General features: G+C 35.8%; 1 protein-coding gene across 2 annotated transcripts; it reads left to right on the top strand.

Annotated features, from left to right (window-relative positions):
• Positions 1-26: 26 nt before the first annotated feature.
• WBP4 (WW domain binding protein 4) lies at positions 27-25,599 on the top strand. Of its 2 annotated transcripts, none has more exons than XM_005601260.4 (10): positions 27-164; positions 1,188-1,260; positions 3,847-3,909; positions 3,997-4,120; positions 6,699-6,866; positions 9,244-9,290; positions 9,759-9,834; positions 11,534-11,727; positions 15,279-15,442; positions 25,232-25,599. In XM_005601260.4, coding segments are annotated over exons 1-10 (1,122 nt in total). In that variant the 5' UTR covers positions 27-162; the 3' UTR covers positions 25,443-25,599. The 2 variants fall into 2 exon arrangements, with proteins under 2 accessions (XP_005601317.2, XP_001915432.3); XM_001915397.6 differs by lacking the exon at positions 27-164 and adding an exon at positions 758-1,009.
• Positions 25,600-27,102: the final 1,503 nt, after the last annotated feature.

Here is a 27,102-nt window from a genome sequence, read left to right as displayed (position 1 = left end):
GTAGTTGGGAACCGTGGAACACTGGTCCCGGAGCAGGAGGGAGGTATCCGGGCTGAGAGGCTCGGGTGGGCCTCGCGGCGGGCAGCGTCTCGACTGTCTCCGGGTGAGGAACACGAACCTGAGCCGGACCCAGGGGCGACGCGCCGAGCGGCGGGTCCAGTCATGTGAGTCGGGTCTCAGGCCCTGAACAAGGCGGTGTTGTTTCTCTGGGCGGCCTTTCCTCCCCGAGGCTCTCCCTCCACCACCGCCCCCTCCCCCGCCCCTCGGCTGGAGGCGTGCCGGGCGCGCTCTTAACTCGCTCGGGACCGGGCCCGGACCTGCAGGGCCGGTTTTCCGGGCGGGGTAGAAATGTTACCCCGCAGGGCGCCCTGGGGGCCTGGAGCACGGGTTCTCGGAAGGCAGGCGAGCGGCCAGCTGAGCTTGGACGGCCACCCGCGAAGCGACGGAGTGCTGCCTCCACCTACGTGGTCTGGGGTCGCGGGCACCCTCCCTTTTCGTTTTTGCATCGCGTGAACCCTGGGGAATCGTGAGACTGTAGGGTTGGAGTGCGGCCACCGCTGCCGCCTCCGCCTGCCAGAGCGGCCAGCACTGGTTAGCGTAATCACCATTTTTTTTTTTTTTTTTGGTCTTACCGGCTGAGAGGTCCCTGGGCTTTCCCAGCTCTCTCTTGCCCTGTGGCTCAAGCACAGATTGTATTAACTGATAGTCTCGGAGGAACCACTGCCGCCCACCGAGTCTTGTGCTTTGTCCTTTTGGTGGAAATAACGATTTAAAGCAAACTTTCCGAGTTTTTTCAGGCCACCGTTCCAGCACCCTCCCAAAATGCCAGACATGAATAAAAAGGATAATTAATCTTCTCTTAAGATGTTTCTTGTTTCTTCACACTGATGACAGTAGCAAATGAGAAATTTTTTTACGAAAAAGTCATTTTATTTAAGGGAGTTTTAAATCCGGTGCAGATTTTTTCTACTCTACTGGCAACAGAATTTCAGTGGACTGCTTCAGTCAGGTAAATAATAAAACAGGATGCTGTGTTGTAACAAGACAAGATTCAGTAGCAGGGGCTTATAGTATTTCTTTTTATTTGTTTTTCTGATAGTTTTTCAAACTCTAAGACGACTTGAAGCATGCAGAATTTTACTTTTTTAAATTGTAAATAAGCTTAGACTTGTTTTTCCCTTTTTCAGGGCAGACTACTGGAAGTCACAACCAAAGAAATTCTGTGATTACTGCAAGTGCTGGATAGCGGACAATAGGCCTGTATGATAATTACACTATTAGAGATTCTGATAACAGTGTATTCTTGTGAAGTGTTCCTTTCTCACCTAAACTCAGAATTTACAAAGCATTTTTATATACATTGCTCTTGATTTTTCAAAACATTGAAAGCTTTCTATTGCTTTTTCATTCCTTGTAGGAAAGCTCTGAGCCTTCTTTTTCATCAGCCTAGATTTGATTATATATTAAGCTAAATTATTTCTCTGGCCGTTCAGTCACATTCAGGACATGGACATTGAGTGGGTAATCTCATTCATGTTTATGAAATACCTATGTTATGATGATATTGTTTGTAATACTGTCAGATACAAAGTAAAAGTGGAAAGCCCTTAATAGGTAAACAGAAACATTATTGTCATTTTTCTTGTTTGCTTTCTGCTCTAGAGAGAATTATATTTGATGCAGAGCTTTATATCTGTAAATGTTTAAATTTGAAAAAACATTATTACCTCTGTTCAGAATATGGAAATAACAACTCTGATTAAGCAGATAATTACTGTATCTCTTACTCTAGATTCAGCTTTTAAACATAAAACAAAAAGCAGCTCCACTGAGTTTTTTTCCCTCCTTTCATGCATGTCATATTAAAATGTCCATAGTACATAAATGCTAGGGTATCATTTGAATGTATATTCACATCATTTTTACTCATTGGAATTAGATGCTCAAAGGAATAGTAGCCCCATCCTTAACAATGTCTTCTTCTTTGGTAGACATTACAGTCGTCCTTCAGTATCTGTGGGGGATTGATTCCAGGACACCACACCCCAACCCCAATACCAGAATCCTGGGATGCTCAAGTCCCTTAATTGGCACTCCGTATTCCTCATCCTCAGATTCAGCCAACCATAGTGTCTGATGCAAAGTTGGTTGAATCCTCAGATGCGGACCCCGTGGATATGAGGGCTGACATTATTTACTATTGTCTACAAGAAGTTTGAGGATGTGTTTCTTTTGGGTTTTGTTTTGTTTTTTAGTCCTTTGTTGTTTTTTTTGCTTGAGGAAGCTTAGCGCTGAGCTAACATCCATGCCAGTCCTCCTCTATTTTGTATGTGGGATGCCTCCACAGCATGGCTGATGAGTGGAGGAGGTCCGCGCCTGGGATCCGAACCCGCAAACCTGTGCCACCAAAGTGGAGCATGTGGAACCCCAACCACTCGGCCACTGGGCCAGCCCCCTGTTTTTTGGTCTTTTTGAACAGTTGCTAAAGTTCTTGACTGTCTTGTTTGACTTAGGCCATCCTTACAAATAAACGTCACAAATTTTCAGACCCACCCAAAACGCTGATAGTCTTTCTTTTTTGGAAGTACCCAAGCAGTTCACTGAGTTTTATGAGTTATCTAGAGTAAACCCTTCTGGGATAGTCTTTCTTCATCTCCTTGAATTGCTAATACACATTGATTTAACCTTTAATTAGAAACAAAATTAATTTATTTTTGAATGGGCCTTTAATATTCTTTGTGTAGTATAATCAACTTTAGGAAACCCAATATATGAAAAATAGAGGATGAATTTTCTTTACAAAGTCACACTTTAAAGAGGAATTCACAGTAGTACTTTAGAATAGCTCAGCTAGTACATCGTATAAGATTTGGTTAACAAAATCTATTTTGCAGTTTACCAGAAATTTCTTATTGCATACAGCCGGACATTTGTAATTTAGGGAGCACTTCTGGCTGTTTTAGATAGGTAAACAGTCACTCACCCACCTCTGTCCCCATCCATCCAGTTACTGTCATTTCTCATAGTTATCACTTTTTTCCTTTTCTTGTTTATTCTTCCATTGTTTCTAACCTGTACATACAGATATAGGTTGTTATTCCAACATACGTAAGAGGTAGCATACTGTATACACTATCCTGCACCATAGGTTTTTTTTTTTAATTGAACAGTATATGCTGGAACTCTCTCCACATCAATATATAAGGAGCTTTGTTCTCTATTACAGCAGCCTAATTTTGATAGATGGTGCCAAATTGTCCTACATAGGAGTTTTATATTTTGTATCATTACCACATTGTATAAAGTATTTGTTTACAGTTTAGGAGGAATTTTTTAATGACCACTCTTCTCCCAGTTTGGAGGAATAAGGTTCAAAGGATCATTGTTTATTCTCTATGTCTCTTACCTAATGTGGCAAGTAGGGCAGTAGAAATTCTAGAGACGTCCTGGTTTTGACATTTTATGTTGAGAGGTGTTTCTTGAAGTTAAGATTTGTTTTCCACTCCTCTTTTGGCTTCATGTCTTGTTTGAGACCTTGTTACAATTATATTCACTAGATTAGTCATCAAGAGTACCTTGTATTTTTCTCCGTTAATGTGGCCATCATAGTTTATTTTAAGCCCGAAGGAAACCTGGTCAGAGGGCATAATAACAAATAATGGCGGTCAGTTCCCTAGTGTCATTTCATAAAAAGGGACAATTTTCATTAAAATTATTTTTATCTTTTTTGCCAGTTGTTTTAGTTTCAATTTTATGTTCCATTCCCATATTTACTGTTACTTTACAGTGAACGTTATGATAATTATGTAGTTTTCCTTTGTATTTTCTCTCTTTTTCATTTTCAAGAGTGTTGAATTTCATGAAAGAGGAAAGAATCATAAGGAAAATGTGGCAAAGAGGATCAGTGAGGTAATTTAGTTAATTTCTTTCTTTGCCAATTTTTCTATGTAAATATCAGTACTTTATCTAGCCTTCACTTGTATGTGTCTCACATAGATTAAGCAGAAGAGCCTGGATAAGGCAAAGGAAGAAGAAAAGGCATCAAAGGAGTTTGCTGCAATGGAGGCAGCTGCCCTGAAAGCATACCAAGAGGATTTGAAAAGGCTTGGCTTAGAGTCAGGTAAAAAAGCAGCCAGCATGTTTTAAAAGTAACATCAGAGGTCATGCTAAGCGAGCTTTTATTGTTTCCATAAAGAGGTTATACACTCAGGGTATACTCTTTTTTTGGGGGGGCGGGGGGGGGGCCTTTTTTTTATTGAGATAACATTGGTTTATAACATTATATAAATTTCAATATAGCCTACATTGTGTTCACCACCAAAAATCTAGTTTCTGTGTCACCTTGCAGATGTCCCCCTTTACCTCTTTTGCCCACTCCCCCAATCTCCCCTGGTAACCACTACTCTGTTGTCTGTCTGTGTGTTTATGAGTGAAATCGTACTGTATTTGTCTTTCTTTATCTGACTTATTTCACTTAGCATGATACCCTCAAGGTCAGGTATACTCTTAGTGCTTTTCCTATGCATCATAGCCCTATTTAGACTGTGGGACTTTGCTTATGCACTCTTGTGTTGCTTTTAAAACTTCATCTTTCAACACCTCCATTCACAGCAACCGTTCTGCCTTTATGATTACCTATTGCTGGGTCTGTCACTGATTCATTTCAGAGACACTTGAATTTTTTAGGTATTCTAATTAATTGGCTAAAAGGAGCTATTCATTAAAAAATAGGCCTTGCGTTATAACCATAGTTCACTTTATCCATATGGTCAAAACTATAAATCATGTTTATTTATATGGTTGAATTATAGTGAATTAGCCTTTTGTGGACAAATTAACTGACTGCTACTAGAAGGTAAATAATTTTTTCTTTTTTTTAATTTTTTTATTGAATATATTTGATATATAAATTGTGTAAACTTAAGATGTATAACATATTAGTTTGATACATTATATATTGTGATATGATTGCCATTGTAGCAATGTTTATCACATTACACAATTATGGTACAGTATTATTGCCTATATTCATTATATTGTGCATTAGATCTCTATGGCTTATATACAGCTCATTGCAAGTCTGTACCCTTAAACAACCTCAATCTTATCTCCTACCCTGCATCCCTTGGTATCCACCATTTTACTGTTTTTTTTAATGAGTTGACTTTTTTAGATTTTACATATAAGTGAGATCATACACTACTTGTCTTTCTCTATCTGGCTTATCTCACTTACCATAATATGCTCAAGATCCATCCATGTTGTTGCAAATGTCAGGATATCCTCCTTTCTGATGGCTGAAAAATATGCCAGTGTGTGTGTATACCACTTTTTTGGGGGGAGGGGGGAATACTGACCCTGAGCTAATATCTGTTGCCAATCTTCCTCTTTTTTGCTTGAGGAAGATTGTTGCTGAGCTACTACCTATGCCAATCTTCCTCTATTTTGTATGTGGGACACTGCCACAGCATGGCTTGATTAGCAGTGCATAGGTCTGCACCCATGATCTGAACCTGTGAACCCTGGGCCACTGAAGCAGAGTTCGAGAATTTAACCACTTTGCCACCAGGCTGGCCCCTATGCCACATTTTTTTAGTCCATTCATCTGATGATGGGCATTTAGGTTGTTTCCATATCTTGGCTATTGTGAGTAATGCTGCAGTAGACATAGGAATGCCAGATGAGTGGTGCCATGTCTGTGCCCAGGATCGGAACCCACAAAACCCCAGGCCGCCACAGCTTAACCATTCGGCCACAGGGCCAGCCCCCAGGATAGTATTTTTAAAGTTTGGTTACAGCTGTTGGGCATAGCTAGCCAATCCTTTGGAAAAAAGTAAAGCCATAAAAACTACCCAGTTTTTCAAATACCTGATGGATCAGACTGGCTAACACGGGATTTGGTCATTCTTTTCAGTACTTATTGATCTAATGCAAAAAAATAATTGTATTTATTTGCATTTCTTTGAATATAAGTGAAAGTAAATGTTAATTTTCTGAATTACCTTTGTACTTTTTGCTCATTTTTCGGTTACAGTGTTGGATTTGTAAGGGATCTTTGTTGGAACATTAACTGGCAGTCATATTTGTTGTAAATATTTGCCATATGTCTTTCTTGTATATGTATTTTTTTGTTTTTATTTTTGCCATACAGAATATTTGAATTTTTATGTAGTCAGATTTAACGTTATTTTACTTTGTGTTCTTTTCATAAATGTCTTTCATTTGCAGTTTATATTGGTGTAAAAACATGAGAGGGACCGTGTAGTGGGGAATAGCTTTACTTTTTTCCAATTAATTTATTGTTAATCCAACATCATTTATTAAATTAACTCTTTTTCTTCTAATAAGAAACACCAGGAATCTGTAGTTGGGTCAGTGTCAGTACTGTTCTGTTTCAGTCATGTTTGCCTACTCCTGGTTCAGTTTCATACTACTGGGTTTTTTTTTTTACCATAGTTTTAGGATAAGTTTAATATCTAGTAGGACTAGATTCCCCTTTCCACTTCTTTTTTATAATTTTCTGGATATTCATGCATGTTTAGTTTTCCAAATGAGCTTTATAATAATGTGTCAGGTTCCCAAGAGAATCTTCTCAGGCTTTTGGTTGAATAACATTATTAATGTTTTATACCAGCAAAAAAAAAGAAAAAGGAAAAAGTTAGATTTGCTTCTTCGTCTTTCTCTCATTTTTTCTCTAGAAATTTCAGAGCCAAGCATATCACCAGTAACTAGCAGTATCCCACCCACCTCTGTATCAAATCAGCAGAAAGAAAAGAAGAAAAAGAAAAAAGACCCAGCAAAGGGCAGATGGGTAGAAGGCATAACCTCTGAGGGTTACCATTACTATTATGATCTTATCACAGGAGGTAAGTCATTTAGGCATAGACCTAGTAGACAATGATTACTGACAGTTTATTCTGTGCTAGGACTTTTAGTAAATATTGGAACATTTAAACAATGAAAGACATTTTTGTCACAATGGTAAAAAAAAAAATTATGTGCCCTTTAAAAAGGTACCCTTCTCATAGTGACTTAATGTCATACTTAGATAAAGCCTTAATGGTGAGTTCCTTACAAATAAACTATAGTTTATATTTTCTCAATAAAACCTTCCAAAAGTGTGAACTATGAGTAAATAAAGCATTTTACATGGAAGTAAGGCATTTCAGATCCACTTCGCAAATTACAGGGTTTCTTGAAATCAGATATTCTGTGGAAGAGATTTTCTATCCAAAAGCAGACTGGGAACCAGTAACTGCTTTCTTTTTTGTGTAGCTGTCTTGATTGACCCAGCAAAGTACTCCCCCTCCTATTAATGTGTTGGATATCACTTTCTAATAAAATACACAATGGTATTTTTCAGTAAGAAAATCAAAAACATCTTTTTTTCTTCTAAAACTAAATGTATTTGAGATTTGTATTCCATATAAATTCTGAGATAAATGCATTTATTATATATTTATGTAGCATTTTACTCTCCAGAAACATAAAATGTAGTGTCATAAATAAACAGCTAAGTGTGATACAAGGAGGAATTTTGAAGTGCTGTAATGTGAGATATAGTTAAGATTATATAGGAGCTCTGAATAATGAAGAATTAATTGTGATTATGTGGATCTGAGAGATTATCACAGAAATTACTTTTGAGCTGATCTATAAGTTAGGATGAGCACGTCAGAAATGATGTCCTCTAACTCACTATTTGTATTCCTAGCACCTAACACAGTGCCTGGCATGATGCAGACACTCCATAGGTATTTTGATTGAAAAAGATTGCAGTAGCTCATCATGAGGGTACAGCAAGCATTCCAGACAGGTAGAATAATATGAATTTAAAAAGGTTTCAAAGTTTTGGAAATAGTCATCTGTTGGAGGTAAAACATAAGGTTCTTTGAAGATTTGATGACAGAAGAAAGAAGCTAGAAAAATAGATTGGGGCTTTGTCATGGAGGGCTGGGAGGATGATGGTGCCATTTACTGAGTTGTGAAATACAGAAACAGAATAAGTTTAAGTGAGAAACTAAGGAATTCAATTTTAGATGTGTTATGGTTGAGGTACGTATTGGACATTCATGTGACAATTTTCAATAGCTGATGATTAGAATCTGGAGTTAGGGAGATAAATTGAGTCTGGGAATGTAGATATGTTAACTTTTAGACGTACAACCATGCACCCCATAACAACATTTCGGTCAACAACAGACCACATGTACAACAGTGGTTCCCATAAGATTAGTACCATATAGTCTAGGTGTATAGTAGGCTGTACCATCTAGGTTTGTGTAAGTGCATTCTGTGATGTTAGGACGACGACAAGATCGCCTAACACCACGTTTCTCAAACATATCCCTGTTGTTAAGTGACGCATGACTGTCTGAGATGACAGGGAGAAAGAAGAGAATGAGAAGTAAAAAGGGTGGATAGTACCTATATTAAAAGAATGGATAGAAGAAAAGCCAGGAAAAAAGTAACAAATGGTCAGGAAGGTAGAAAATGAGATCAGGGAGTTAATCGATTTAATCGTGTAGAAAACCTTGGGCTACAAGTATTACTGCAATTATGACGATCTTTGGAATCATCAGTTTTGGACTACCTAGAAATGGTAACACTCACTCAGTATTTGCACTGAACCTTAAGCAAAGTGCATATTACAGTTCAGCAGGGAACCATAAATGATTGTATGGTAGGGATTATAAGTCTTGCTCAAATTTACATAGAAACCATTTATTAATTGTCGTTTCTCCCTTCTCACGCCTATTGCTTGCTTCCTTTGTTCACCAGCCTACTTTATTCTCGTTCTCAGCAATACTTGTTGTTAATTCCTGCTTATTTCATCTTGTTCCTCTTCTGAGTCAGTCATTCCAGTTCTTACTCTCCCCTGCCCCAGGATGTCAAAAGGCCGTCTCATTCCTTCAAAACTTATCCAGCCTGAATTCCGTAAAGTCTTTAAGAGAAGCACTACCTGGCTCTACTAATTCCTGTGAAAGTACCATAACTTCTAATCCTTCCTCTGTTCTTTCTTCTTGGTTACAGAGCATTCACATGTATTTTTCTGCACAATATTCCTGGGATATATATTGTTGCTCTTAATTTTTTAGTTATGCTTTTAACTATAGACCTGTCGTGTTTTGTACACATTGAATATCTTGTAAATTTTCACCAAATTAATTTTTTTGGAAAGTTTTGGTTTTTTTTTTTTTTGAAGCAAAAAGGTTTTATAAATGCAATATATTTTGCTTTAAGCATCTCAGTGGGAGAAACCTGAAGGATTTCAAGGAAACTTAAAAAAGGTAACTGAAGCACACTAATAGTGTCTTTGCTTTATTCTTTAAAGTGATTGGCTTCTGGGGTTTTTGTAGAGTTTTGTTAAGCAAATTTACTTCCAAGTAAGCCCCCCCCACACACTTGGTTCCTTCCTATAATTCTTTTGCTAACAAAAGGCTGGGTGGAGGTAAAAGAGTAATGTCTACCCAAAAATTCCATGCAGGCCAAATGTTAGTTGGTTTGCATTCAGTTGCCATTCACATGTCCCTGTCCCCATCTGCAAAGAATTGTTCCTGGCTTCAGAGGTGAGACATTCTCTCCCTGAAAGCTGGCTCATGATTAACACAAACCAAGCTTCCTGGCCATGATCAGTACTATCACCCCTAACTCCCAGGTGTCAAGAGAAAAGGATAGGGTGGCTGATTCTGCCTTAGTTATCTAATATATAAGCACGTCATTATCTTCAGTTTTTGCTGTTTTTTTCCTCCCCTTAGACAACAGTGAAGACTGTTTGGGTAGAAGGTTTAAGTGAAGATGGTTATACCTATTATTACAATACAGAAACAGGAGGTAAGCATTACTTTTGATTACCTTAACTATCTAAAATTGTACCTGAAACTGCTTATTAGCCTTTGGATGAATCATCTAACTAACAAATTTTAGTATAGTGATAAACATATTTGTATACCAAGCATGTGTTATTTTTTGTAATTTAAAAACATTAATACAATGGAAAAGCAAAAAGATTTTCATATATAATATACTGTGCTGCTCATTGTTCTCAGTTGATACTGTATTCACAAATTTTAAAATCATTTTTACTTTGTCTAACATTACTGCTTTTTGTCACAATTATTTTAGAAATAGAATCATTACCTTGGAAGATATGTTAGAAATCACCTAATTCAAGTTGCCTTTTCCTTTTTTAAAAAACAAAACTGAAGCTATTTTAGCAGTGGCTGAGATTATCAAATTTTCACTTTGTTTTAGTTACATAAATATTTATGAAACACGCATAATTATTGTTACCTAGTTACTATTCAAGTTTTTCAAATTAAGATTTTATCTAATTTAATTTCATAAAACTGATCTTCAAGTACTTGGTTTCTACTGCAGTTAAATTTACCAGAATAGCTAAAATATTGGTGTAACTTTGGGAGGGTGTTTTTTTTTAAATTCCTACTGTCCAAAGCCCTCTACATAGTATTAAATCTTTTAGAGGGAAAAGGCCCTTGTAACCTCTAAGTAGATACCTAGCCTACCCAATGATATAATGCAATGGTTCTACCTTAGAAAAATTGTGGTACTGAACGTTTATAGAGATAAAATATAATGTAGTAGTATGATAGAGCTCTAGAGTTAGATCTGAGCTCAACACACAGCTTCTTCCCCTACCAGCTATATATTGTGGGCAAGTCACTGAGCCTATAGTTGCTCTTAAGTAAAATAGAAATAATCATCGGTACTCTGTGGGGTCTATAAAGTTCCCAGAACAGTGCCTAATACATAGTGGATGCTTAATAAATTATTTATTGCTGCAAGTTCTTTTGTTAATTGTATGAAATATAGTTAAGGAAATAATGTTTTTTATTAGTGCTGGAAAGTAACCTATATTAATAAGGGACTATACATACTGATTTGCCCTCAACAGTTTTGGTTTGTGTCTGGACCAGTGTAATTATTAACAGAGCCCCTTCCACTCTTATAACTGTCCTAGTTGGACAATAATTTTTAGAATCCTGTTCCCTTTTGTTAAACTAAAAATAGAGAATAACTTCAAGATAATTAGAAATGCCTAATAAACCACCAGGTGGCAGTAGAGTTCACTCGAGTTTTTTCCCTCTAGTATAAAAATGACAAATTATATTCATTCAGATCTTCACAGTATGATTTCACTTTGTGAGGATCGCAGGAAATATTTGTGATAAAAAATTCCAGGAAATCTGATGTGTGCTGACTATCACATTTCCTGAAATTGCTGTCAGGTAAATTGTGAGAGTCTTTAGAAAGTGGTGCCCAGTTCTTTAGTCTCTTTCCACTGGGGCTATAGTTTATACACCTAATCCAGATTGTTTGAAATTAATTTCTGAGAGATAAGAGAGCAAGAGCTTTGGGAACTCTTATTTATTGTCTTCTTGATCAAGGGGTGGTGTGAAATAGATGCAATGTTGTCATTTAATAATACATTGTCAGTGACGGAAAGCATTAGGAATTACTTCTGAATAGAATTGGTAACTAAATAACATGACTATTAAAATGTGTTAAATAGAATCCACATGGGAAAAACCTGATGATTTCATTCCACACTCTGGCGATCTGCTTTCTGGTAAGGTCAATGAAAAGTCACTTGGCACCCTAGAAGAGTCCAAATCATCAGATTCGCATAGTGATTCTGATGGGGAACAGAAAGCAGAAAAAGCAGAGGTCTCTACAGAAACACAAAAGCCAAAGATAAAGTTTAAGGTAGGTTCTTGATTTATTTTTTACAAAAGTTTATCAGTTTATAAAAAGCTCTACAGACGTCTTCACTTTTATGGTAGAAGATAGAAATAAAGCCAAGACACATATTTTGGCAACTGGATAAATGGCTATAGCATTTATTAACATCTATTTGGTAGCAAGACAGATCATTTTTAGACTCCTAAGTTTGAGATGCCTCTGTAACATTCAGAAAGCTGTCCGAACATGCCATGTCTGAATATCTAGGCTAGAAATGCTAATTTGAGTATCCTCAGCATACTGGTAGTAACTTAAATCTCAGAATGGATGAAGCAACCTAGGAAAATGACCTTGGGGAACATTAAACATTTAAGTGGCAGGCAGAGAAAGAGGAGCCCACAAGGTAGAATGAGGAAAGAGTGGTTAGAAAGGTATGCAGAGAAGTAGAAGAATTCAGTATTCCAGAAGCCAAAGGAGTAGAGAGCATCAAGGGTTAATTAGGTCTAGAAAAAGAAAAATGTCCACTGAATTTTGCTGGAAGAAAGACCTTGATGCCCTTCTAGTGATTTCACCAGAGTTTTGGATAGCAGAACTCAAATTACAGAGGGATGGAAAGTAGTTCACAATGTATATGTGGTTTGGATATGAAATGAAAAGTAGAAATTAGATGATATGATGGTGGCTGTGTATTGACTCTTAATTATGAGAGATTTGTGGTGGTGGTGTTTTCCTTGAGAGGGACTCCAAAGGAGGTAGATAGGGAATACCAAAAAAAGGTAGAGGATTGGTTGGTCTTGAACAAGGAATAAGCTCATTTTTTGTATGAAGGTAAAGTTTTCATTTTCTAAAAGAAGGTATGACTGTGGATGAGTTGGTATCAGGGAGGAAATTGAAAGAGTCATCCCTTTTAACCTCAATTTATTCGTTAATAAAGAAATCAAGATTGCTTACTAAAGAGCTTGGGGACCTTGACAACATTAATAAATTGAAATAGTCACTAAACTGGGTGGGAGAGGAAATGAACCAAGTAAGAGGATTGCCAGGTGGGTGCTGAATGCCTAGCCATGGCAGGAAAGTAAAAACACACTTTTATAGTATTACTAGTCCTCCTGCTTTTGTCACCTCTCCAGAAACACTCAGGACCCCAGGTGCCAAAGCAAAGAAGACATGTAGCATTGATCCATGGTTGAGATTACTGGCCTGAGAGGTGAAGGATAATCAAGGATGCTGGAGAAGAGGGTACTTCCAGGCCACATCTAGGATCTTGTCATTGCCTGGAATTTCTCTACCTACCTCATAAATCTTGGTGGAACTTAGGGTGAGGGATGTATTCAGTTTGTAGAGAAGCAGCAGCAAAACCCTTGTTGAGGTAGCCATCTCACCATGTTCATAGTCAAATTTAGGTAACCCAGCATCCAACTTGGGACAGATACTTTTTAATTTCAAGCAAACAAAATATTAGAAAATACAAATAAACAAGGGCAAACTACCTATAATGCTGTCGCTTCCCAGAAAAATCACTATAATATGTTGGTGTTTATTGGTCTATAATTTTTTTCTAAATTCAGACATGTACGTTATTTTAAACAAAATACGGAGTGATACTGTAATAAAGTTTTATTATTTTTCAATTGAATCTATCACAAAGACTTCAGTAAGTCTTCATCTACCAAAATGTTGGATAGTATTCCATGGTATGAATATACCATTATTTATTCAGCCCTCTGTTGCTGAATATTTGTTTTTAATAACCACTAAGGAGAAGAAATAACTGGAGACACAGTACTAAACAGTGTTAAAGTCTCCACTGAAATTGGATATTGTAAATTTTGAAGTCAACACTTGACAGACCAGTGATTGGTTAGGTCTGTGTTGGAGGTTTTTAGGTCCTATGCAATAGGCTGGTGTAGGGACAAAGGTATTTAAGGGTGCTGGCAAAAGAATGTTTATAAGGTGATTCCCTGTGGGGTTGGGGCTCTGTAATGAAGGATGTAAAGTTTAGATGAGATCAACAAACTCAGACACTAGGAGAAGTTAAGGTATTAAAGATAGTAATGAGGTCAGACAGGAGGTATAGTAGAAGAAAGGGAGTGAGGAAGCCAAAAGAATAACTTTCTGTTGTCAGAGAGTGGGCTTTTGCAGTTTAAAATTTCACAAGTGGGACATTGTCAAGTGACATGTAGATGTGAGGATTTAATTTTTGAATACTACTTATGCCCCAGGTGCTATATATGAGGAAAAATATATAACACTAGGTGGCTGCAATGTAGTGAAAGCCAAAGTCATTGGTTTTGAGGCTCACAAAACTGAGGATAGGGAATCTTTAAGTTGTAGGATAACAAGAGTTTGAATAGAGAGAACATGATGCCAGAGTTGCCAGTATCATCAGTGAATATGGAGTAGTCACCAGAGGTCATTAGGTCATGTAAAGAATGGAAGAGAACTGTATAGAAGGTGGTAGGAGCCTCAGAGGAGGAAGCATTTATCGCATGAGGATCAAAGCATAAATTATCATGACCTCAGTAAAAATGTTTTATTAAAAAAGTCATGGCCTGGAAGCAGTCAAGATCGCTAAAAGAAAGCAGACCCTGCCTCCTAGTCCTATGATATCAGTAGCATGAGGGAATGAGTTAATATCCATCCAAAGAATTGCCACCCATGGCTGCCACCCATGGCTGTCTAGTTTGCAAAGGAGCTGAAATCTAGAGCATAGTCTCCTTGCTAAACTAGGTCACAGGGCTTTGTTATCCCAGATTAAGGGGTGCCATGAAAGTACCAGCGCTAGCCAGGGGCTCCCGTGGGAACTGCTGCTTCCTCAAGGGTGTCTTTTTCTAATTTCACATAGTTACCCGTTGTATATTCTAGTGAGGCTCTGACAGTGTCTTCAATGTGAAGACAGATTTCAGTTAAGACTAATAGGGCGAGGGGCCAGCCCCATGGCCGAGTGGTTGAGTTCACACACTCTGCTTCAGCGGCCCAGGGTTTCGCCAGTTCGGATCCTGGGCACGGACATGGCAGTGCTCATCAGGCCATGCTGAGGTGGGATCCCACATGCCACAACTAGAAGGACCCACAACTAAAAATACACAACTATGTACCGGGGGGCTTTGGGGAGAAAAAGGAAAAATAAAATCTTTAAAAATAAAAAAGGACTAATAGGGCAAGAGAGTTCTTTAAGTAGATAATTAGTGTAGAAGGGTCTAAAAACGTGGCATTAAATGCAAAAGGGGCAGACAGTAAAGGGAGGTCACTGTTGGATGTGCAAGTAAGGAGAGAAAGCAGAAAAGTGGAGAAGAGAGGATAAAAAAGACCAATTGTAGAACATTAATAGGATCACGTTATATTATTTTAAAAAGCAGGCTTGGCCATGGTGTGTTAACATTTTAGACTTGATGAAAAACCTAATGAACCATTAAATTTCTTTTATGTACATTTGTTGTGTTATGTGCAAATTTAAACTACGCGGGTTAATGTATTACTATTTATTAATCAATAACAAGGCTACGTTAAAGCAATTTGTTTTTGTCCTCATAGTTTTGCTTGAAGTGTGTTATTTCTTGACTTTGACATTTCAGGAAAAAAATAAAAACAATGATAAAGGAACTGAACCAGAAACACAGAAAGAAAAAAATACCCAGGAGCAGAATTCATCAGGTCCAAATGCAGAAAAACCCAAAACTCATAAAAAATCAAACCCATATGGAGAATGGCAAGAAATTAAACAAGAAGTTGAGTCTCAGTAAGTACCTGAAACTTAATCCCACTGTCATTAGAAATACTTTCCATCCCAGTACTTCCATGAATTGCAGTAACTAATTTCAAGGATAAGGGGTTCATTAAAAATATAGCTCATTTCTTTTATTTCTAGAGTGGTTTTATTTTTTCTAATTAAGTATTTTAAAATAGAAGCTAATGGTTATTTTAAAAAATAAGCTAATGATTGTTTTAATTCCTACCAAACCATGACCACGCACTGACCATGCATTCACACACTGACTCACACTGTGTACACATGAGCATTCTCACACTCACCATCATTATTCTATCAGAGAAACAAATATCTGCATATTCAATTTTATTATTGTGTAGTTCAGGTTGTGTTTATGTTACTTAGTGAAATACTAGGAAATGTGTATTTAATGCCCATGAGAAGCATATTGACTCTTTGTATATATTGAAGTCGCAGAAATAATAGACTGCATTACTTCAGCCACTAAGTGATTTAAGTGACTTAAAACAGGAAAATGGTCCTACTACACAAACATCTCCTATACTTCGAAGTTGAGAGTTCTTAAAATTTATTTTGAGTATTTTGTTTTCCTTGTGATAAGTATACTGTAAAGCCATTCTTGTTAAATTTTAACCTAGTCAGCCAGTTTAATATTTGATGGATTGTGTGTGACTTTCTAAGTAAATTAGCCTAATTTCTTAAGGGGGTTTTCCCCTAAAAATAAACAGTATATATTATTATAGGAAATTTTTGAAAATGAAGAAAAGCATATGAATAATTCATTGAGCTACCCAGAAATGATACTAACATTCTGAAATATTTTCCTCAGTTATCTTTTTCCCTATTTAGCATTATTAATATTTTATATTTTGTTAAAATGTTATAAATGTTATTTTTAATTGCTGTATAATATTTAATCATTTAGATGTGCCTTGATTTTCCTCAGCCATTCTCTTTCTGTTGGACATTTAGGTTATTTCCACACTTTTTGTTTTTATAACAAACTCTATTATATGGATATATTATTCTCTGCACATTTCTGACTATTCCTAGAAATGGAATACCTGTTTAAAGGTTATGAAATTTTGAAAATCTTGATACACAGTGTCCAATTACTTTCCAGAAAGAGCCTACCAATTTATATTCCATCAGCGGTTTTGGAAAGTTCCTGTTCCATTGAACCCTCTCAGCATTAATTATTCCTGAACTTTTAAATATTTCCTAGTTTGACAAAAAATATCTCATTTTAATTTTCTTTTCTTTGATTTACTGGTGAGGTTAAAATTTTTTTCATATACGTAGTGTTTTGTATTTACTCTTCTGTGAATTGTCGTTCATGGTCTTTGCACTTTTTCCTATTAAGGTAATTGTCTTCCTTATATAGTACAGATCCTAACCATTTATTAGTAGTAGTAATGGTGGATTTTCCACATTTGTAATTTGACTTTCAGTTGTGCTTATAATGGTTTTAGATGTGTAGAGTTTTGTAATGTTTAACTAGTCTCATCTCTTACTTTTCTTTGTGATCTGTTTTATTGATGATATCATTTTCTATCCAAAAGTCAAATATATACTTGTATTTCCTTCTGGTTTGTCTAGTCTTAACTTTGTTTTCATGTAATTTAATCCATCCCTAATTATTTTGATGCACCATATGAGATGAGATTCTAAATTAATTTTTTATCCTACCTGGCCAAACCATATTACCAATACCTTTCTTTCTCATTTTTAGGTATTGTTCTTTCCCCCATTTTTAAGTGACACTGTCTTTTTTATCTGGTGTGTAATTCTCAAGTTTACCAGTTTGTTTCTGGCTACCTATTCTGTTCCGTTGTTCTATTTGTGCTTGTGAAGTACAATAAAGATTTAACTATTGTGATTTAATTATATACTTTTTATGGTATGCTGTGATATCCAGCGGTGTATCCATATATTATTTTTCCTTTTCAAAATTTTCTGAAGCAGTTCCTTCCCATTTTTTCCCCCAGGTAAATTAAATCATTTTGCAGGTGTTCAACAGGTATAATATAATTTTAATCAAAATGATTGAAATTATATTTTACTTGTTGAATTTGGCAAAAATTCACATTTTCAGTATTTATTTTCATCCAAAAATGTTATATGTCTCTCTTTTTACTCAAGTTGTCTTGTATCCTCTACAGTTTTTGTAGCTGCCTCTGTGCAAGTCTCACACTTGCAGTTCTTGAGTATAAGCTAGCTTGAGTGCAGCCACTTAGTCTAGTTGGTTCACTTCTGTAACCCCAGAACTAAAAACAGTGCCTGGCACATATTAGGTGCTTAGTAAGTATTTATTAGGTACATGAATAAATTTTTACATATTTTGCTTTTTTTTAATTGTGGATTTCATACACTTTTTCTATTATTTCTTTAGCCAGTAATTATGGTGTGAAAAAGCCTATGTGTCCAGTTGTGTTGCTGAATTAATTTATTATTTATAAGACTTACTCTTTTGAGTCTTGAGTTTTCCATGTAGACACTTGTCTGCAAATACTGTGATTTTTTTTTTCTGTGGACTTTACCTCCTATTTATTTCATGTCCTATTTTAGTTAGATTTTCAAACATGGTGTTATATAATAATGATGAGAATGGGCATTTGTGTTTTGTTGCTGAATTCACTGGAAAAGTCTCTAAAATTTATATTGAAGATGATATTGACTGTTGGCTTAAGATAGATAATCTTTATTATGTTAAGGAAGTGTGCTTTAGATTCTTCAAGGATTGTTATGAGAAATAGATTTTGGTAAATTTCAATAGTCATAGCTTTGATGTGGAAAGCAGGTTGGGAAATGGTGGTCTGTAGTTTAGTTTTTGTTTGTTACATGTGATATCTTTATTAGATTTTGGTATCCAACTTAATGCTAAATAAAATTAATTTGGTAGCATTTAACATTTTTTAACGTTCTATAATAGTTAATAGTTTCTCTGAGATTAGAAAGTTTAAAAGAAATCACTAGTAAAATCTTCTGGTCTAGGTGGAGGTAATTTTTGGTAACTGTTAGTCTCTTGGTTACTATCTATGTGACTTTGAGCAAGTTGCCTAATCTACCTGAGGCTCAGCTTCTTCATCTTTGTAAAATGGGATGACAATAGTTTCTACCTAAGTTCTGATTTTTTTGTGGGGAATAAATTAGAAAAAACAAATGAACACATTTAGCACCATGTATGCACTCGGTACCTAGAACACCTCAGCATTGGTGTTATTACATGCTGCAGCTGCTGTCCTTGGGGTAAGGAGTGAGGTGGTCACTTTAGTTACTTATTCTGGAGTACTAGTCAGTTTCAGTAATTTATATTTTTCCCAAAAAATCTTTTATTTCATCAAGAGTTTAAAATTTTAAACATTTGGTAATACATTAACCTTTCTGTATATTTATATTTTTCAAATGTTAAATCCTCTTTTTAAATTTTTATATTTTTTCCCTCTTATGTAATATTTGCTAAAGAATTTTTTTCCAGCTTGAGATATAATTGACATATAATATTGTAAGTTTAAGGTGTACAGTGTATTGATTTGAACAATTATAAATTGCAAAATGATTACCCCTATAGCTTTAGCTAATACCTCCATCATGTCACATAATTACCATTTTGTGTGCGTGTGTGTGGTTAGAACATTTAAGATCTAGTCTCTTAACAGTTTGAAGTATATAATATAGTATTGTTAAATATAATCACCATGCTGTACGTTAGATCACCAAAACTGTTAATCTTATAATTGGAAGTTTGTACCCTTTGACCAGTCTCCCCATTTCCCCCAGCACTCAGACCCTGGTAACCACCACTATGCACTCTTTCTGTAAGTTTGGATTTTTTTGATTTGACATATAAAAGATACATTTGTCTTTCTCTGTCTCATTTATTTCAGTTAGCATAATGCCCTCAAGATTAATCCATGTTGTTGCAAATGGCAGCTTTCTGTCGTTCTCATGGTTAAATAATAATTCATTGTAGATATATATATATATACCACATCTGTTGTCATCTGTTGATGGACAATTGGGTTATTTCATATCTGGACTATTGTGAACAATGCTGCAATGATTGTGGGAGTGCATTTATTGCTTCAGGATCCCATTTTCATATCCTTTGGATATATATCCAGAAGTGGGATTGTTGAACCATATGGTAGTTCTATTTTTAATATTCGAGGAACCTCCATACTGTTTCCCGTAGCGGCTATACCAATTTACATTCCCACCAACAGTGCTGAAGCTTTTCTTCACATCCTTGTCAACACTTGTTATCTCTTGTCTTTTTACATCCTAACAGGTGTGAGGTGATAACTCATTGTGGTTTTGATTTGCATTTCCCTGATGATTAGTGATGTCAAGCACCTTTTCATGTACCTGTTGGCCATTTGTGTGTCTTATTTGGAAAAAAGTCTATTCAGTTCCTCTGCCCATTTTTTTAATTGTATTTTTTGGATTTTGCTGTTGAGTTGTATGAGTTCTTTATGTATTTTGGATATTAACCCCTTATCAGATAGATGATTTAGAGATGCTTTCTCCCATTTTGTAGGTTGCCTTTTCATTTTGTTGATTATTTCTTTTGCTGGCGAGAAACTTTTTAGTTTGATGTAGTCCCACTTGTTGATTTTTGCTTTTGTTGACCATGCTTTTGGTATCATATCCAAAAAATAATTGCCGAGACCAATGTCAGGGAGCTTTTTCCCTGTTTTCTTCTAGTTTTATGGGTTTATTTCTTATATTTAAGTCTGTAATCAATTTTGAGTTAATTTTTGTGGTGGTGTAAGATAGGGGTGCAATAGCATTCTTCTGCATGTCGTTATCCACTTTTAACAGCAGTTATTGAAGAGATTATACATTCTCTATTGAATATTCTTGGCTCCTTTGTCAAATTTTAGTTGACTCTCTATGTGAAGATTTATTTCTTGAGATCTTGATTCTTTCCCATTCGTCTCTGTGTCCATTTTTTGTGCGAGTATCATACTGTTTTGATTATTATAGTTTTGTAGGCTAGTTTGAAATCAGAAAGTGTGATGCTTCCAGCTTTGTTCTTCTTTCTCAGGATTGTTTTGGCTATTTGGCGTCTTTTGTGGCTCCATACAAATTAGAGGATTGTTTTGTCTTTTTCTGTGAAAAATGCCATTCGAATTTTGATTGGGATAGCATTGAATCTATAGATGGCTTTGAGTAGTGTGGACATTTTAACAATATTAATTCATCTAATCCACAAATGCAGGATATCTTTCCTTTTGTTGTCTTCTTCAATTTCTTTCATCATTGTCTTATAGTTTTCAGTGTATATACCTTTCACCTCCTTAGTTAAATTTATCACTAAGTATTTTATTGTTTATGATGCTATTATTAATGGGATTGTTTTCTTTCTTTTTCATATTTTCTATTGTTAGTTTATACAAACACAACTGATTTCCTTGTGTTGATTTTGTGTCATGATACCTTACTAAATTCGTTGATTAGTTCTAATTGTTTTTGATGGAGTCTTTGGGGTTTTCTATATATAAGATCATATCATCTGCAAACAGAGACAGTTTTACTTCTTCCCTTCCAATTTGGATGCCTTTTTTTTTCCCCTTGCCTGATTGCTCTGGCTAGGACTTCCAGTACTGTGTTAAATAGAAGTGGTGAGATTGGGTACCCTTGTCTTGTTCCTGATCTTAGAGGAAAAGCTTTCAATCTTTCACCACTGAGTATGATGTTGGCTGTGGGTTTGTCATATATGACCTTTGTGATGTTGAGATATTTCCTTCTATACCCAATTAATTGAGTGTTTTTTTTTTATCATGAAAGGATGTTGTATTTTGTCAAATGGTTTTTCTGCATCTGTTGAAATGATAATGTGATTTTTATCTTTCATTCCATTAATGTGGTATATCACAGTTGATTGCGAATGTTGAACCATCCTTGCATCCCAAGCATAAATCCACTTGGTCATGGTGTATGATTCTTTTAATGTGCTATTGAATTCAATTTGCTAATATTTTGTTGAGAATTTTTGTATCTATATTCCTCAGGGATATTGGTCTGTAGTGGGGTTTTTTTCTTGTAGTATCCTTACCTGGCTTTGTTACCAGGGAAATGCTGGCCTCCTGTAATGAGTTTGGGAATGATCCCTTCTCTTCAGTTTTTTGGAAGAGTTTGAGAGGAATTAGTGTTAATTCTTCTTTAAGTGTTTGGTAGAATTCACCAGTGAAACCATCTGGTCTGGGCTTTTTTGTGTTGGGAAGTTTTTGATTACTGGTTCAATATCCTTACTTGTTATTGGTCTGTTCAGATTTTCTGTTTCATCATGATTCAGTCTTGATAGGTTGTATGTTTCTAGGAATGTATCCACTTATTATTGGATTTTCTCTTTATTCACTTCTACTTTATTTTTATAATTTTATTTTCCTAAGTGTTTTTAAGTTTCTTTGTTTTTCTTCTTTCTTCAGATGAACACTTAGACTGTTGACAAGAGGTGAGGAATGGGTCCATTCTTAATGAAAATAGTTTAAGCTATTTTGTGTCTAAATATAGTTCTGCTCATATATTGCATAAACTTTGAATGAAGGTTCTTTGATTTCATTGTTTTTGGAACAGTTCAATATTGTGTTTTTGGTTACTTTTTGACTTGGTGGTTTTCCAGAGAGTGTTTAATTTAAATCTTCACAGGGGTGGGAGGTTTTTTTGGGGTTTTTTTTCTGCCTTTATTACACTGTGTTCAGATATTACGACCTTTATAGTTTTTGCATTTTGAATTTGGAAATGATCATGATTTTTGTGGAAATGCTTATATAATTATTTTTTGTAACTGTTCCAAAGTTATTTGAAAAGAAGGCACATTGTCTGTAATATAGTTTACCTGCAGGCCCTTGCCTTTTCCTTCAAATACAAACTTCTTTTCTCTTCTGATTATGTCTCCAGGATGTGTCCTAGTACACTGCCACTTCTGTTAACCTCCACTTAGGAACTTCCTGGGATTATGATTTCAAAAATGGAACCCTTCTCTGTTTTATCTCTCCAGTAATCCCACTTAATAGTATGGCTTGATCACTTTATCAAAATACAACACAAAGCACCAAGATTCAGTGAAATAAATGAGTTTAACATCAAATTTTCTTGGACACAAATTCATTTGTCCAGCGACCAAACCCTGCGACTCTTCATTACTCAAATCTTTCTCTGTTTGATTAATGGAATTTCTTAGTTTCACCTGGAAACAGAGTGGTCTAGGGGAAAGAATATAGATTTTAGGTCAGACAGGCCTGGGTTTTAATTCACACTCTGCTACTCACCTAACAGTTTGGTTGACCAAATTATTAACCTCTCTTTAAGTTTCAGTTTCCTCTCCTGTAAAAAAAAAATAAAAAACTAAGAATGAATACCCCATCAACATCAGGGGCTACTAGCCTTCTTAGAAAGCACCATTGTTGATAGCCCAAGGGAAAATAGGGAAGTAGAAAAAGCAAGCAAAAATAGCATTTAATATATATTTTTGTTTTGAAAGGCATCTGTTTTCAAAACAAATCAGATTTAAGACCTCTTCCAGTGAGAATCCCTATTTCCTGCATCCCCTCATTAGAGTTTGAGGAAGTGTTAGATAGCGTCGTGATCTACTAAGATAGCTTCTTACTTAAGTTTTGTATTATGCAGAATAGGGGTTTTTTTTAGTTGTAAACTAGCCATTACTGGTTTGAAATTTTATCTTTTTATTTATATTCTCCTTCTGTTCTTTGCACTGTTAGCAAATTTCATAACCATTCTTACGTTTAAAAAAAATTACTAAAATGCCTAGAGACCTGTTTTTTTAAACCTGTGTTTTTATCCAGGTATGTATAGGATGGGACATAAAAGATCTCTCAATACTATCACCATTGGCCTTTCTACATAATCATTATGAGAGGGAAGCAAATTTGTTCTTGTGTACTTTTAAGATAATTGAACCGAATAGCATTAATTAAATTTTAAGTCTTAGCAAACACATCTCTAAATTGCACACATTATCTCTAAATTGCAGTTATCAAGAACCATAGTTGATGGGACATCACTATTCTTGCCTTGCTGGTTTTGTTTGAGAAGTATATATAATCCATTCCAGTGCTCTTTTCATTGCAAATCACGGAAATTCTGGTGTGTTTAGGGGTGTAGTGGCCTCAAGCCTAGCTGGAACTTTGGGGCTTGAATAAAATCATCGGGCCATTATGTCCGTCTCTGACTTTTGTCTCTGCTTTCCTCTCCTTTCTCAAGGAGGCTTTCCCCACCTGGTGGCAAAGCTTTAGGCTAATATCATACTTACAGTTAGAGATCCCAGCAAAAAGAGGGTGCTCCTTTACCAGTTCCAAAACTGGTCTTGCTTAATTTTCAATCCCAAACCTCGTTCCCATTCCTGAGCTAACCATTATGAATTCTGAGTGGACATGAACTGAACTCAAAACTCACGGACAGAGAAGGGAGAAGAGGTGGTTCCCAAAAGGGAAAAAAATAAAAGTTCTAGTGCCAAAAAAAGACATTAGAAGAGCAAAAATAAAATTAGAAGAGATTTCTACTCCAAGTGCTTTGTGCATCATCTGGCACATAGTAGATATTTGGTATAGCTATTACTATATAAGGACTACTACTCTAGATTTACCATAGCCTTCCAAACTTCTCCTGACCTCCACCAAAGGTTTTCTCTGTTTCCCAGAATCAAACTGAATGACTCCATCACCTGTGTTGTTCTCGGGATTGAGGAGTGTAGGTCTGCACTAATCTTCCCTCTTCTTAGATGGGGTTTCTCAACTCTTGATATCTGGGACTTCTAACATTTAAACCATTCCTTTACTTTTTATTCCCTTTTCTCTCCTTTCATCACTCTTCTTTCATGCTAACCAGGTAATCTTTTGGTTTAAATGATAGAAACTTGAGTTACCTTAAATAAAAAAGAAGTTATTTCTCCGAAGATGCCCAGGAAGGTTCTACCCAGCAAGCTGTGGGAGGGGCAGGAATTGGGTTGGGCCTCAGGAAATAGTGGAATCAAGCCTGAAATGTTGGCAGGAGTCTCCATCTCCCATCCCTCTTTTTCTCTGCATGCCGGCTTTATCTCTGCAGAACTCTTTTCTCTATATGGGAGGATATGTGGTTCCCAACAGATTTTATACTCTTAGCTACTAGAGAGTTAAACATAATGGTTTAACTCTTTCTGGTCCATGTTTAAGAAGCTCATGGGTGGGACTGATGGGTGTGGTTTGACTTACTTGCTCTTTCATGGTCCAGTTGACTATGTAGAGGGTAGGGTACTGTGATAGGCTCATGTTAATCAGATACTGATCTCTGGATTAGTCAACTGATTATTTCTACTAACCGTGTGGATGGTTGAAGGACTAGTTCCTAGAAAAGAAGTGCTAGGCAAAGAGCCGCATGGAGTCTGCTGCACTAGGACATTGAGATTCCATGGTTTTCATCTTGTGCTGTGTAGGCCGCCAGAGTCCTTGTCAGTCTACAGCAAAATCAGTTTCCGTAAATACGTCTCCCATATCCACCCATGTAACTTGTACTGCTGATCATATATAAGCACAAGCGTTTCCTTAGATGATATATACCTTTTGTGCAACAGGAATAAAATAATAGATTTTCCTGACATATGTCCACCTAAATAAGTACTCAGTATCTTAACTACTACTATAAAATGAGTGCTTTAAAATGGTTTCCTATTCCAAAATAACCAACTTCTATCTTCTATTATTATCATTAAATCTTGGGCTTTGCTGGCCTCACAGGTCATGTGAAAGTTTGTATTACTCTGTCAAATAATGGTTTTATTTTTACTTTCTGTTCCAGTGAGGAGGTAGATTTGGAACTTCCAAGCACTGAAAATGAATATGTATCAACTTCAGAAGCTGATGTTGGTGGGGAACCCAAAGTGGTATTTAAAGAAAAAACAGTCACTTCTCTTGGAGTCATGGCAGATGGAGTGGCCCCAGTCTTCAAAAAGAGAAGAATTGAAAATGGAAAATCTAGAAATTTAAGGCAACGAGGTGATGATCAATAATTGTGAAAGAGCTTTTTGTACGTGCTTTTTGAACAGAATGGAGCTATATATCTTAAAGCTCCTCTGTGTTTGTTTCTAAGTACTTTGATGCTAAAAATTTAGATTTATTCTAAATGTATTTTATGTGAATTTAAAATAAATCTTTTTTCATGTGAAATTTATTTTTGTTCCTAAAATGGAAGCCTACCACATTGCATTGTAATACAGTGTATTGTGTTCAGTGTCTAAAAATTGCTAATTATGTCGTAACATAAGATGCTATGTATCTGTTATTTAAAACATGGAAAAGCAAGGCCTTTATTTGATTCTTATTCATATAAACATACATACTTACCCTGCACTGAAAATGCATTACTTTTGCATACTGGTATATTAACTGTTATCCAAGAAATAAGAATCAGACTACATAAAAGAAGATTGACAGCCCAGTGATGATTCAGTTCTGAGGATCTTGTCAGAAGGCTGATGTAGAAAGTGTATGTGTATTGGCTTACCTTACTCAATTCAAGGTCAAGGGCCAAGAACCAGGCCAGCAGCTCAGGTACTTCAGATGTAGTGCTTAACATGGAGTGAAATCAGACCAAAGGTATAAATGCTTATTTGCCCAGTTCAGTTCAAAGCAACAGCCATTGCTTAAGCATTGTTACTTTGAGCTAGGCATTATGCTAGGAACTGGGGATATAAAGATGAATAAGACATATCCCTCTTCTTCATGACTTCACATTCTAGCATAGTCCTTTTTCCCCTAGTCGTGCACCCTGGTTAGCACCCTTTTATGTACTGGAAATTAATTTTTAAGGTTTATTTAAAGCTCTGTAGGTGAAGGCTTCAACAAAAATAGTAAAGTCTCTGGCTTCAGTAAAAATTGTTAGTATTACCTTAGACAAATTGGAAATTTCCCATTTTCTGGTTAAATTTCTTAAAAAGTGGAATTTTCTTATTTAATTCATTTGAAGTAGGTACCTTCCCTTTATTACTTCAAATTCTTAAAATTACATTTTTTATAAATCGTACAGTATTTAACATTTGGTAGTACATATTTGTCTTTTAAAGTTACTACTGTACAAGTAAGAAAATGGTAGCTTATTAAAAACTATGAAAGACTAAATTAAATATTAGGTTTTTTCTTTCTTCCGATACTGATCAGAGTCAACTTAGCATTGGTGAGATAGTATTTGAAGAGTTGTCTCATATTCAGTCTACTTCTTTGGGTATGTCATGGATGTATAGCATTATGGAGAAGTATTTTAGATTCTCAATAGCCAATTTGTCATCTAGCTAAGCAGTGCATTTTGGTGCTTAATTCTCCTCAATTGGAAAAGATAAGACTGTAAATGGAATGCTGCTATATTTTACCCAAATTTAGCTTGTACAGAATACATAATTGACATTTTTAAAACCACACTTCATTATGTAAAGTGCTTCTCTTTGATGCATTTTTTAAAGTATCTCCTTTACCTTTGTAATAAGACAGTATTCTCAGAAGTTTGCAGGTGCATCTCCTTGAACTGAAACTGGTTTTAAGGAGTGCTCAGAAAAGACTCTTGGCAAACACAAAAATTTTCTATCAAATTGTAAAAAATAGTACTTTCCTCTTTGCTTTGAAAGATTAAGTAGAGAACATACCAGCTTTAACTGAATTTTTTCAGAAGTTAAATAT

This window comes from Equus caballus, chromosome 17 (genome assembly GCF_041296265.1).
Source record: "Equus caballus isolate H_3958 breed thoroughbred chromosome 17, TB-T2T, whole genome shotgun sequence".
In the NCBI taxonomy this organism is placed as follows: domain Eukaryota; kingdom Metazoa; phylum Chordata; class Mammalia; order Perissodactyla; family Equidae; genus Equus; species Equus caballus.
Note: the sequence above shows the minus strand (reverse complement) of the source record. Positions and strands in the feature narration are given on the sequence as shown.

Coding starts and splice junctions, on each gene's coding strand:
- WBP4 (XM_001915397.6), top strand. CDS start 888: ATGACAGTAGCAAATGAGAAATTTTTTTACGAAAAAGTCATTTTATTT. Junction 4,121..6,698: donor AAGGCTTGGCTTAGAGTCAG/GTAAAAAAGCAG, acceptor TTTTTTCTCTAG/AAATTTCAGAGCCAAGCATA. Junction 11,728..15,278: donor AGCCAAAGATAAAGTTTAAG/GTAGGTTCTTGA, acceptor TTGACATTTCAG/GAAAAAAATAAAAACAATGA.